This window comes from Heloderma suspectum, chromosome 6, assembly GCF_057233095.1.
Source record: "Heloderma suspectum isolate Gila_16-S chromosome 6, 16-S_ref, whole genome shotgun sequence".
NCBI lineage: Eukaryota > Metazoa > Chordata > Lepidosauria > Squamata > Helodermatidae > Heloderma > Heloderma suspectum.
Window position 1 is genome coordinate 39,118,249 of NC_139463.1, and position 12,311 is coordinate 39,130,559.

The 12,311-nt window shown below is 50.0% G+C and overlaps 1 protein-coding gene across 3 annotated transcripts in view; it reads right to left on the reverse strand.

Annotated features, from left to right (window-relative positions):
• Window positions 1-12,311, reverse strand: part of RHOBTB2 (Rho related BTB domain containing 2) — an 83,708-nt gene that overhangs the window by 15,727 nt on the left and 55,670 nt on the right. For 2 of the 3 annotated variants that reach the window (XM_084803974.1, XM_084803973.1), the window contains exon 3: window positions 1,214-1,415. In XM_084803974.1, the coding sequence (XP_084660100.1) occupies window positions 1,214-1,415 (202 nt within the window). Of the gene's footprint in view, window positions 1-1,213; window positions 1,416-7,971; window positions 8,529-12,311 lie in introns of those variants that run through there. The other variant, XM_084803975.1, reaches the window with a different exon arrangement.

Here is a 12,311-nt window from a genome sequence, read left to right on the forward strand (position 1 = left end):
TGGGAGGAGTTGAATCCCCAGTAGCTTTTCAGCCTAATAATCAGGTTTTCTGGAAAGGCTGGGTTCACACAACACGCTAACCTACACTCAGTGGCTGAGTGTGGGTTATTGTTGAACCATGGGTTAGCAAGTTGTCTGAACCGAGCACATTTTCCGCAGGGTGGCTTGTTAACCATGCAGTGTGGCTTATTTTTCTCAAACGAGCCACCTTGAGAACCCACGGTTTGTTGCTGGGTTGTTCAGACTGGTTAACAAGCCACACTGCATGGTTAATAAGCCACCCTGAGGAAAACATCCATCCATGGTTCAACAACAACCCACATTCAACCACTGAGTGTGGCTTAGCATGTTGTATGAAGTCAGCCATTGAATCAAAAAATCCAGTTACCTATTTTGATGGGCTTCTGAATCTCAAATGTTTTTTTCTTTTCCTTCCAATAGCAAGAAGTATTTGAACTGAAATATCTGATTAGGGAAAAAACACCTCAAGGCTGCAATTCTATACCCACATACCTGGGAGTAAGCCCACTGAACTCAGAGATTTTATTATATTCAGCCGTCTATAAATGCCACAAATAAAATAAATAAATAAATAAACTCAATTACTTCTACATAGTCATGGATAGCGTTATGCTGTTAGTGTGGTTTCTATGTTATCGTCAAGAAAATTTACAGATTTACATGGAAATTATTTTTATTGGAATACTTGCCAATATTTTAAGACATGACAAGCCAATGGCATGCCCTTCCCTTACATTGTTCTGATTTTAGGGAGGCAGGGGATGAATCATCTGAAAATACTTAACATCCTAATTTTAGCATGCTAAGAAAGAGCACTGCATTTTTATTTATTATATATGCACGCATGCTTGCTAGCACAGCCGCCTCAAAAACATTCGTTTCACAACTCTGCAACTGCCCCATTTGATCAATATTGTATGCATTCATGATGCTACTGATTTGTTTTATGAAACCATGCGTTTTTAGAAAATGGAACATTCCTCGCACAGAAGCGCAATGGCGGAGACATTTTCTGCCCCGCCTCGCTGCTGATCACCGGAGGGGAATCTGACTCTCCTCAAACTGAGGAGATCTGTGATCCCTTCAGACAAACCAGCTCCAAAGGAAGAGATGCCACTTGTAAGAAGAGCTGCTTATTTGCCATCAGTGGGACGTCTCACGTGATCCACCCACTGTCAAAGATGCCACTCACCTCTTGGCAAACACGATACTGGTCAATGGCCCAGACCGTGGGCACATGCGTGGCAAGAAGCTGGTACTGAGTCAGCGTGGCATTACACGCACGGGCACAAATGAGTCGGGTCTTGCCCACGGCGTTGTCCCCAACCACGACGCACTTGATAGTTTCTACGTTTGGCCTTTCATAATCCATGTCAGAATCCATTAATTGGGACCTGCAGAGAGGGAGAGAGAGAGGAGGAAAAAGGTGTGTCAGGCACGGAAACATTTCCATGGTTTGTCTGGGTTCCTTCCTTGGCCGCTTGTCCAGTCCTCCGCTTCCAACACAGTCCTTAAGTCTGGCCTAAGAGAGGATATTTGCCCAGCAATGCAACACATCACTAGCTATCTCTCCACATCACAAGGAAGACAACCCAGTAGAAGCAAGACTAACCGAACCAGTGTTTCACGATGGAAGATGCTGCAGGGGATAGATACGCTTTCTCTCTGCCCTCACTTGCTCCGTACCAATTCATAAACAGAACGCATCCCCAGCCCCTCTTAAAAAAATCAACGATTTCATGCTCCCGACCACACTGGAGCAGGAGCAGGGATTCCACGGAAGGATGTAAAGTTCAACCAGCCAGCTGCAGGCTAGCGGGGAAGGGCATTCCAGACACCGCAATGGGGGGAAAGGCTTACAAGGGGGCTCAGGACAATGCAATTACATCTACTGTCTGAGAGGTAACAGCGAGTGGAGATTCTGTATGTACCACACAGGGGGAACTGTACTCCAGCCTAGATTAATTCTTCTGGGTCCAGATGTCAGGAAGGCGAGGAGCAGCCCATCGACCGCCCAAGGAGCCACCTGGCCACTGTGGCCATTCACAGATGCCCCTTGGGGTTTGCTCGAGTGCCTGGTACAAGGCAGACAAACCTGGCATCCTCCTCTATTCTGCCCCTACCAGACTCAGCTCACCTGTGTCCAATTCAGTGGCCAGGCCAATCCATGCCCCTCCAGACACCAGCGGAAGAGACCAGCCTGCCTTAGGAAAGACCCCAGAATAATCTTCTCTAGCAGGGAGCTTTGCCCCGAGCTCCTCAGGAACAACTCCTAGAGCTGGACCTTTGCAAACCGAAAAAGGAAACCCCACCAACACCACCGCTGACAGGCCTCCCAAGCCTGCCTTCCTCCAGCCCTGATACAGACCACGATGGGCACAGGGAACAACAAAAAAGAGCCCTCGCGAAGGGCACAGAGCCAAGCCACCTCCCTGCCCCTTCCCAGCACGCAGGCCAGGCAACATCCCTTTAAAATTTAATTAGCTTTTCAGAGCGTGCATCAGCGCAGCTTCTGATAAGACACATGTCCTGCCCGTTTGATTCCCGCCTCCCCCCACCTTTTGTCTCTCATGCTTGTTCATGTGAGATCTCCCCCCTCCCCGGTCCTCCCCTTCCAGCATTGGCTGAGGAAGCTTCCAGATCCACCTGACTGATGGTGGGATTTGACCCCTCCCTCTTTGCCTGCCCCCACAACCATCCCCGTGTCTCCACTCCACAGCCGTGCTTGCTCTCTGTTGCAAACACACACACACACACACAAATATTTCTTAGAAGCAGCCTTCAGGACATGACAGCACCCACCCGCTTCGTAACTAAAACAACTGGCAGTGGAATAGCTTAGCCTACAGTGTTTCCAGCTGACTCGAAAGAGGACAAAGCTGCGAGAGCGAAAGGCTGAGGCTCCCTGCTGGATTGTTTTACTCCTTGTTTTCTTTTGGTGGGGAAGTTCACAACAGTGGTGTCCCAACGGCTGGGCATGTGAATGGGGAGAATCATATCACAACTGAACGACTCAACAGGCTGTTGTAAGCAGGGCACAGCGTGGATATTTAGCGTTCTGATTTAGGCGGAGAGCCTAGCACGAGAATCGGGAAGCCGATGGCCACGGCCATGGACCCCTGGCAGAATACTTGGCCAGACCTGCAGCCCAGGGAACATACCACGAGGCTGAGTCTCACTCAAAAGGAAATTAAGGCAGCACAGCTTAGAACTGGGGCTTTAAAACACCACCGCAAGGAGGGAAGAGGGGAAGCTGCTTCCCTAAATATCAGCAGTTAACTCATAGCAGCACAACCACGCATGAGCAATTGTGCTACTTGGTATTTGCAATATTATGTTAGGGGCATACAAGAAGGTGGAATGGGATACCCCGATAAGTGACAACAGCAAGAGCAGCAAAACACCTAAGGAGATGAGAAAACGGCTCTCAAAAACCCAAGTCAACAGTACGACAAGGACTTTGCAGTGCTCCCTCCTCCCTTTCAGACACAGAAAGAGCTTGAGGGAGAGGTTAAATGGTGGCACACACTAAGCATCCCCCCCGCATTCCCTTTTGAGTGAAACTCAGGCACACCATCTCCACTGCACCAGTGGGATTTTGAAGGCACAGAAGGATTCTGCACAGAAAGTCTGAATGCCACAGCTCAGCTTTTCCAGCCCAGGTAAATCAGAGTAGCTCTGTTAGTTTCAATGGGGTGCGGCCAATTCCCCTTGGCTGAGGAACAGATCTGGCATACAGAACCCTGCGAGTCTTAACTAAGGCACCTGGCACAACAGCATTGTTTCTAGGCCATATTGCATCCAACTCATGGCAGCAAAGTGGTGGGGCTTTTCCACTTGATCAGTCAAAATGTGCCTTCACTGCATCTTTTCCTGTTTTGGGGAGAATCCTGACATTGCTGATCGGGCAACTATAATGACTTCTTTCCAAACACAATAGATGTGTTGGGAAGAGGTGGGCTGAGCCATGCTCTAGGCGGGGATAACCATTCTATTGTTCACATCTCTTTAATATATATGTGTGCTTATATCTGGTCAGATAAGTGATCTGATGCAGGACAGAAAAACCACATGACCTCCAAACACTCCGGTGAAGAAATGGTTTCGGCTTGTCTTAAGACCACTCCCAAGGGTAATCCACAGACAGGAGCAGTGCAGTCTGAAAGGGTTTCACCTTGCTTTAGCTCGGACCCCTTGCCTAAAGCGAAAACAACAAGTGGCGTCTTTGGAGGTTGTGCACTCCCTCAGCTTCTGTGCTGGCATGCACAGTTTGTTGTTCATCTGCTTTTAAAGACAGGGAGCACAATAATATGACTATCCTCTGTCCCCAAGGAATTTTGGTGGGGCTACACAGGACAAGGTTGTTTTTACCTGCTGACATCTTAGGGGACCTAATCTGGGGAGATAGGGAGGGAAACTTTGTCCTGAGGTATCTGACACATCACTGCTCAAAGTCTTAAGGCAAGGATTCCCTCCTGACTTCTCCTGCCTCCCAAAACCCATGGATCAGGTCCTTCACATGAGCTTCTCATCCAAGATGGCAGCAACAGCAGGAATGTTTCCCTACACAGGTCTTCTCTCTTCTCACCACTGACATCACAACCTGTTGCCTTGGCTGGGGGATTCTGTGAGTTCTAGTCCAAACACATCTGGAGGGCACCAGGTTGGGGAAGGGTGGTGTAGCCAGTAGACGCCCTTGCACTCACAAAAGTGAATCCTACACAACAACACTACCACATTTTCCCATGAGGAAAATAGTACCGTTTGAATGCTGAGGGAATTTATCTCCACAGCAGAAGCACAACCTTGAAGAAAGACATCTGCACTATGTGTTTCAGGTGAGAAAGAAAAGTGTACTTACAGTGCTATAATGCAATCACCCGACTTTTATTATTAAAGTAAATTACTAAATAAAAGGGGAGAGAGGGAAGAAAGATTAAAAATTTAAAATATACAATCCTTTTGTCAGCCAATTGGCTTTTAAAAACTAACAGGAGCATGGAAAGTGATTCAGTCATCCAGAAACAGGATCCAGAAACAGTCATCCAGAAACAGGATCATCCAGAAACAGACACTTTCAGAAACTGTCATGTGTCAGTTGATGCTACAAAAAAGGGGGCTTGTTTTAAAAATCTGGATGCATGAGACATGCTTGGCAAAAAGAAAAACCCCAGGGGACATTGTAGGCACACTGAGACTTTTCCCTTTAAAGTTCTTTATATGCAACACTACCAGGAAAGAGGAAAGTCAGACAAGAGGAGGAGTTTGTCTTCCAGTAACAATTGGGGGGACGGGGACTCCTGATTTTGACATTTTAAGGCTACAATCACATGTACACTTTCCTAGGCATAAGCCCATTGGACACAGTGACACTTAACTTCTGAGAAAACACACATTAGGAATGCACTACATGTCTCAGTCTAAAGGTACTGAGAACCCACAGCTCTTCATCTACACCGTCCCAGTGACCTGCACAATCCAGCCTTCCTTGGAATAAAAAAAGAGGGACAAGATATCACTTTGTGGTGTCATAATTAGATTGCCAGGCTAGGACAGGCAAGACCCAGGTTCAAATCCCCACTCAGCCATGAAGCTCAGTGGGTAACCTTGAGTCAGTCACTATCTCTCAGCCTACCCTACCTCTCAGGGTTGTTGTGAGGATACAAAAGGAGAGGGAGGGAAGAACCATAAACACCACCTTCTGCTCCTCAGAGGAAAAAAATATGTAATAAGTCAATATTATAAAGGTGTTACTGACACCCTCTAACAACCGATACTGTGCCAAACGAAGAGCAAATTTTAATTCAGGGACAGTATTTGGAAAGTTCATACTTGGTGGGCACACAGGGGCTGCATACCTTTCAAGACCTGCTATCATAACCATGAGGCAGAATGGTTTTTCGCTCCATAGTTTCCTTCTTAGCATGAATGTTTGTGTTAAAACCCAAACCGAAGGAAGAGTTATTAGTGAACCGAGTCAGCTGTCCCTCTGTGTGGCTGTGTAAAGGGTTAAAAGAACTCGCTCCCAGTGGGAGCAAGTTTCCTATCAGACCACAGGACAGTGAGAAAGACAGGTGGGGAGGTGGGGTGGAATAAAGGCGACATGAAAAGCAAGTGCAGTGTGAAACTCCAGCAACAGCAGCCCTGGAGGGGGTCAGCAAACTAGCGCCCATGTGACATCTAACCTAGGGGACAGTCCAGTCTTTGCACAGACCAATGCTATCCTCTTTGCGTTGCTCCTCCTGCAGCCCACGCAGCCTCATCCAGCTGCCCATCAAAGAGCCTTTCCTTGCAATTTGATTCTGCTCTCCCCCACCCCACCCAGGGGGCCGCCTCACACACAAAACCCTCTCCTAGGATCCCAGCATCAGTGGGAAGAGCTAATCAGATGCATAATTCCTCCGTTCAACTCCCATGTCTATTTTTGTAGCTCTTTTGTCCGAGGGCACACAATTCATTATCTGCTTTGTTCTCCAGGACTTGCTCTTAGGCTCCGTAATCACCACATGCAGATGCTCCAGTCCAAGCCTGTCTCCTGCTGTTCTCCCCGGGGCTCTTCGCTTTTGCCCACCCCCTCTTAGCGGACTACTCCTTTTGACTACTCCTGATCATTTCCTTCTCTCCCGATCGCAGCATATGCCTGTCTCTGCACGTCCCTCATGCAATCCCCTGTTGGCGAGATGTCCTGGGCGTCCAAGTTGAAGCATCCAAGTTGATGCTCTGACTTGGATTCCTGCATTGAGCAGGGAGTTGGACTCGATGGCCTTGTAGGCCCCTTCCAACCCTACCATTCTATGATTCCTCAGTTCCCTGCTCAGTTTCCAGCCATCGAATCTGACACCCCCCCCCCCCCCGCGCTCCTATCTCTCGGAGTAGAAATGTGTTCTTTGCAAGCTGCCCCAGTCTCCAGTTGCCAAGGAAACTAGAGAATCTCCCAGGGAGCCTAATGTGTTCCCTAGCAACTGACAGGCTAAAAGTCTCCCCCCCCCCCCGCCGCCGCTCAGTCAATCTCATTTTACAAAAACAAAAAACGGAGGGAAAGAATCTTATTTTCCAAAATAGAAAGAATGCAACAACAACAATAAAAATATTAGTTAAAGTAGCATCTGCCTACATTGCATTTACTTGGATTGGGGCGGGCAGGAAGGCAAGGATGGCTTGAACATCTCCATTGAGAGGCCAGGGAGGGGGCATAGTCAAAAAACCTGCAGGCTGAGGCCAGTGCTGTTTTGCAAATTATGGTAATAAATAATGCAAAGCAGAATATGAGCGATGCGCTTGCAAATCAAGGAGAACCAACCACAAATGCGTACGCATGCAGGCACACACCATCGCTCTCCAAGTGTACTGCATATTTCTTCCACATTACAAGCACATCAAACTACAGGAGGCTGCACAGTCTGCTTGTCTGAAGAGCGAAATCCAAACACAAACACACACACACGCCCCGCAAAGGTTTATGCAATGAAAAGTACCACGGCCAAGATTGCACTAGGGACACCACGGAGTTCTCTCTTTCCTGCCCAGTTTTGCAAATCCCACGGGGCATTGCAACCACTCCGTTTGTTTGGTTTCTTTCTTTTCTTTTGGCAGTGCAGCAACGACCCACAGAGGCACAAGGCAAACACGCATGATTAAACAAAAGCTGCTCTACATGCGTGCCTCCATTGCCCCAAGAGGGCGTTCCCCACCCCGCCGCTCCAGCAGTACGGGATGCTAGAAAGGTGGCGATGCACTCCGAAGAGAGTCGTGCGATATATGTGTGCGTGTACGCGCGCACACACAGAGCTTGGTTCGACTCGACTTGCGTAAGAGCATCACTCCTATTTCGCTCTTTCTTTCTTTCGTTCCTTCCTTCCCAAATCTACATTATTGACCATTGCCCTGAATCTCTATCGCTCTACCGGAGGCCGCACGGATCGTTTCAAGGGAGACGCTCGGCTTACTTACACCAACACATCTGAAGGAGCAATTCGCGGCGGGAAGAACCGAACTCTGCCCTGGAGACATGATGGGGGCTGCTGTGACGAGCGCCGGGCTCGGCCCTGCCCTGTCTCCGCTGCCGTGCCGAGAGCTGCTGCTGCTGCTGGAAGCTTACACCCTCCGGCTCAGATGCTGCGCTGACATCACAGTCCGTGCCGGCCCCGGAGCATCCCTTCGCGCGGCTTCTGTAGCCGTGGCCGCCGCCGCCTCCTCCTCACCAGCATCTTCCTCCACGCGGCGGCATGAGAGCCCCGGGGAGGCTCCGCAAGCACACAGGGGCCACCCTGCGCCTCCTCCCCTCTGCCTGCCTGCCTCTGCCACGGGCGCTCCTTCCTTCCTTCCTTCCTTCCTTCCTTCCCTCTAGCTGCGGCGGTGCAAAGGAGCGGCGGGCAGGGAGGGCGCGCGCGCTGCAGTCCTCGGCGAAGGCTCGCCCAGCGCCTCTTTTCATTCACAAAAAAACAGCAAAGAAGCCCACCCAGCAGGAGCGCAGCGGCAAGCTCCGCCTCGCACCGCCCCCCCCCCCCGTGCCCCAGCTGCTGCTGATTGGCTCAGGGCGAGCAAAGCAGGAGCCCGGGCAGACGGCCGGGCCTTCCTGGGTGGAGGCGGGGCTCCATCGAGGGAAAGCGGAGAGACTACTACGAGCTGCCCCGCTCTGCCTTCCGCCCCTCCTGCAACACGCAACGCTCCTGCATCTCTTCCCCCTTCTCCCAGCCCTTTCCCCTCTTCCTCGGTCTCTTTCCATCCCACCGTGGACCTGTATCCCCCCCCCTTTTTTTCATTCGTCCCTTTCTCTCCCCTGTCTCCTTATGGCTCCGTCCCAGTTTATGCTGAGGAACAGGGCCGGCCCTGCCATTAGGCAGGATGAGGCAGTGGCCTCAGGCACCAAATGCTAGGAGGCAGCAACAAGGTGTTCAAAGAGAGAGCTGTGTGCCATGTGCCCCCTAAGTTAGCCTGCTGCCTTCAAGTTCAATGGAGAACATTGTCCCATCATTAGTGTTGAAGGCAGGGATGCCTCAGGAAGCAAAAATGTCTTGGGCTGGCCCTGGAGAGGCACTCCCTGCAGTGATGCCCCCAGGGCAGGTCTTTGGGGCAGACGTCTAGGGCCCAACATAACAGAATAAAGCCCCCAGACACGGCAGGGTTGCCTTACCACATTTTGAAGCGAGAGGAGTAATAAAGCCCCCTATAAGACCATCACATCCAGAGTCTAAAATTACCTAACGGCACTCCTGCCCTCTAGGAGCAACCGAGCAAAAAACAAAACAACCCTTTGTGCTTCAAAGCAAGCACACAGTTTCATAACATATATTGAGCTTTATATTAAAGAGGTGAGAAAAAGATTATACTTTAGGGATTGCTGTGGGATGTTGCATAAGATGGGGAATTCATGTGGGACTTCAGTGACTGTTCCATGGAGCTTTGTGGTACTTGAAGGTACAGAATGTAACGAAGAGGGATGGGTTTGTTTTTTTACATTTTTCAGATGGTAACAAGGCACAGAAGGGCAGTTTCAAACTTGGATTCAAATCAGGGATATCCTTCGCAAATCGGGAAGTCTTGCCAGATATAGTGCCTCGCATAACTGTCACCCATCCCTTGTACACTCACATATTAGTCACCAGTTTTCTCGGTCTCCATTTCTTTTTACTTCCTCATCTTCAAATCTACCTGTTCTCTCCTGTCTATATCAGTTCTCCTCCTTTGACTTTGATTTTAATTTTAATTAGTATATTTATATTCTACCTCTCTTCCATCACGAAAGGTAGTTCACATGGGGTTCGCAGGTGGTCTCCCATCCAAGCACTGACCAGACCCAGATCAGCTAGCTTCAGAAAGGGGGCTGCTTCACGTGCTCTCAAACCATGCCTTGCAGCACAAAGAACACAAACTAAGGAAGGGACCCGACTGCCAGCCTCTCAAGATCTCTCCACTGTGTTACACCAGCTAGTCTTTGGTGTTACATATCCATGAAAGGAGAAGCGGTTTAATAGAGAGCCAGTGTGGTGTAGCGGCTGGAGTGTTGGACTGGGAGTCTGGAGGTCTGGGTTGTAGTCCCCACTCGGCCATGGAGGCTCAGGTGACTTTGTGCCAGTCACAGACTCTCAGCCCAACCTACTTCACAGGGTTGTTGTGAGGATAAAATGGAGGAGGAGGAGGGTTATGTACACCGCCTTGGGTTCCTTGGGGAAAAAAGGTGGGATATAAATGTAACAAATTAAATAAATACATAAATCCTTAGCTTGATTGCCCATAACAATGTCTGCCTCAGGCCCTCTGTTGCCTACTTCAACCATTCTAACTGGTGCTTCGTTTGTATCTATCAACCCCCCCCCCCAGCCAATTTGACCTAGAACAAATAATTCCAGTATAACAGCTTTTCCCAACCTGGTGCCCTCCAGATGTGTAGTCTAACACATCTGGAGGGCACCAGGTTGGAGAAGGCTGCACTACAAGGCGTCCCACAGAGTAGACAAGCAACTGTTATTGGTCTCAGTGGGGAATGAACATCCCACATCCAAGGATTCTACCTGCAATTCTATTGAGGCTCTACCCATCCCTCAACATGACCATTGAAGAGAGGGTTGTGAATTCTCAAGCATTAGTGAGCCATTCAAAAGAGAAGACTCTGCATAATAATAAGACTAAATCCTGATCCACAGGATCATGACCAATATTGTCATCTGAAGCCAACTGCATACCAGGTGTTGCAGTTTTGAGGTGTCTATCTTTTTGGACAAGCTGCAAGGGACCAAGCAAGGTCCCTCTGAGTGCCTACTGCTCGTCTGGATACTGACAAAATAGGACCACTATATTTCTCTTTGCAGACATCTTGGGGCTGCAGGGATGTCAGACAGAAATAGCCAGGAGAAATAGCCCTTCCTCAGCACACCACAGCCACACACAACATTCAAAAGCAAAATTGACACCTCTCTCTCACAAACCCAATGCATAGACGCCTCTTGGACAGGGATGTCCTTGCCTGGACAAGACAGCTTTGGCTTGCTTCTCAGTCCCCCACTCCCTGGAACAAAGGAAGCTGCTTCATACCAGATCAGACAGTTGACTGGCAGCGGCTTTTCAGAGCCTTGGGCAGAGAGGTCTTTCCCCACTTACCTCCTGCTACCTGATCCTTTTAACTGGAGATGCCAGGAACTGAACCTGTGGCCTTCTGCGTGCAAGGCATGTGGGCTAAAGTGTACCCCTGTCATTATTTACGTCCACCTTCACCAACCTGATGCTCTCCAAATGTGTTGGACTGCAACCAGGGCAGCATCAAGGGTATGCAGGGGTGGGCACCTGCCGAGAACCCACACCCCAGCAGGAGCCCACTGAGAAGGCCCCCCTGGAGTTTCCCCTCCTCTGCACCATTGCAACCTATTTATTTACCCGCCTCTCACTCTGTCCCAGACAAAGTTGGCAGAGAGAAGGAAAAGCAATACATGCTGTTGCCTCCTTGCTCCCTGGCTCTCCGCCGGTCAAGTAAGCAGGTGGGTAGCAAGGATGAGAAAGAGGAGGAGGGGCAAGAGCAGATGGTGACAATGGGGGTGAAAAGGTAAACTCACTGAGCGAAGAGGCCATGGAGGGTGTCTTGCCCCAGGGCCCGCAAACACCTGGAGCTGGCACTTACTACAACTCTCAGAATCCCCCCCAGGCCCCATAGCTGACTGAGTGATTTTGGGAGTTGTAGTCCAACACACCTGGAGGGCACTAGGTTGGAGAATATGGATTTACATCTGCCCACATCTGGACCGTCGCACTCTGCTTTGCCCGCCTGCCCCTGCGTGCACTTGCATCAAACACACAGCCCCGCAGGCTGGTTTCTGCTCTACCCCGCCCCACCATAAGCTCCGTTGCACTGGAATCCCATTCCACACACCCCCACTTCCCCCATTTCCATTATGGCATAGCTTGTGGACAGAGAGACGAAAAGCTCAGGTCATCGCCAGGGCCTGACCAATGGGAGGCAGAGCAGTGGCACAGCTCCCTGGGCAGCCAAGAGCAGCTGCTGTGATCCAGCATATCTAGATCATGTGATTGCCTCATTGTCCTCACTCCAGGCTTATTTCCCTCCCCCTCCCCTCTTCTCTTCCTTCCCCCCTCCCCATGCATAACCAAAATAAACTTCTTCCTGCTCTCTTCCTGTCAGAATCAGCCTAGCCACAGCCCCTCAGAACCGCTCCAAGGGCTGGCGCTGATGCAATTCCGCGTCAGTTAGCGTCACAGCTTCAGCAGCATCTACCTCACTCTGCGCCTTTACAGTCTGGTCACACACACAAGCATCTCTCGGCTTCTGGAGGCCTCCAACT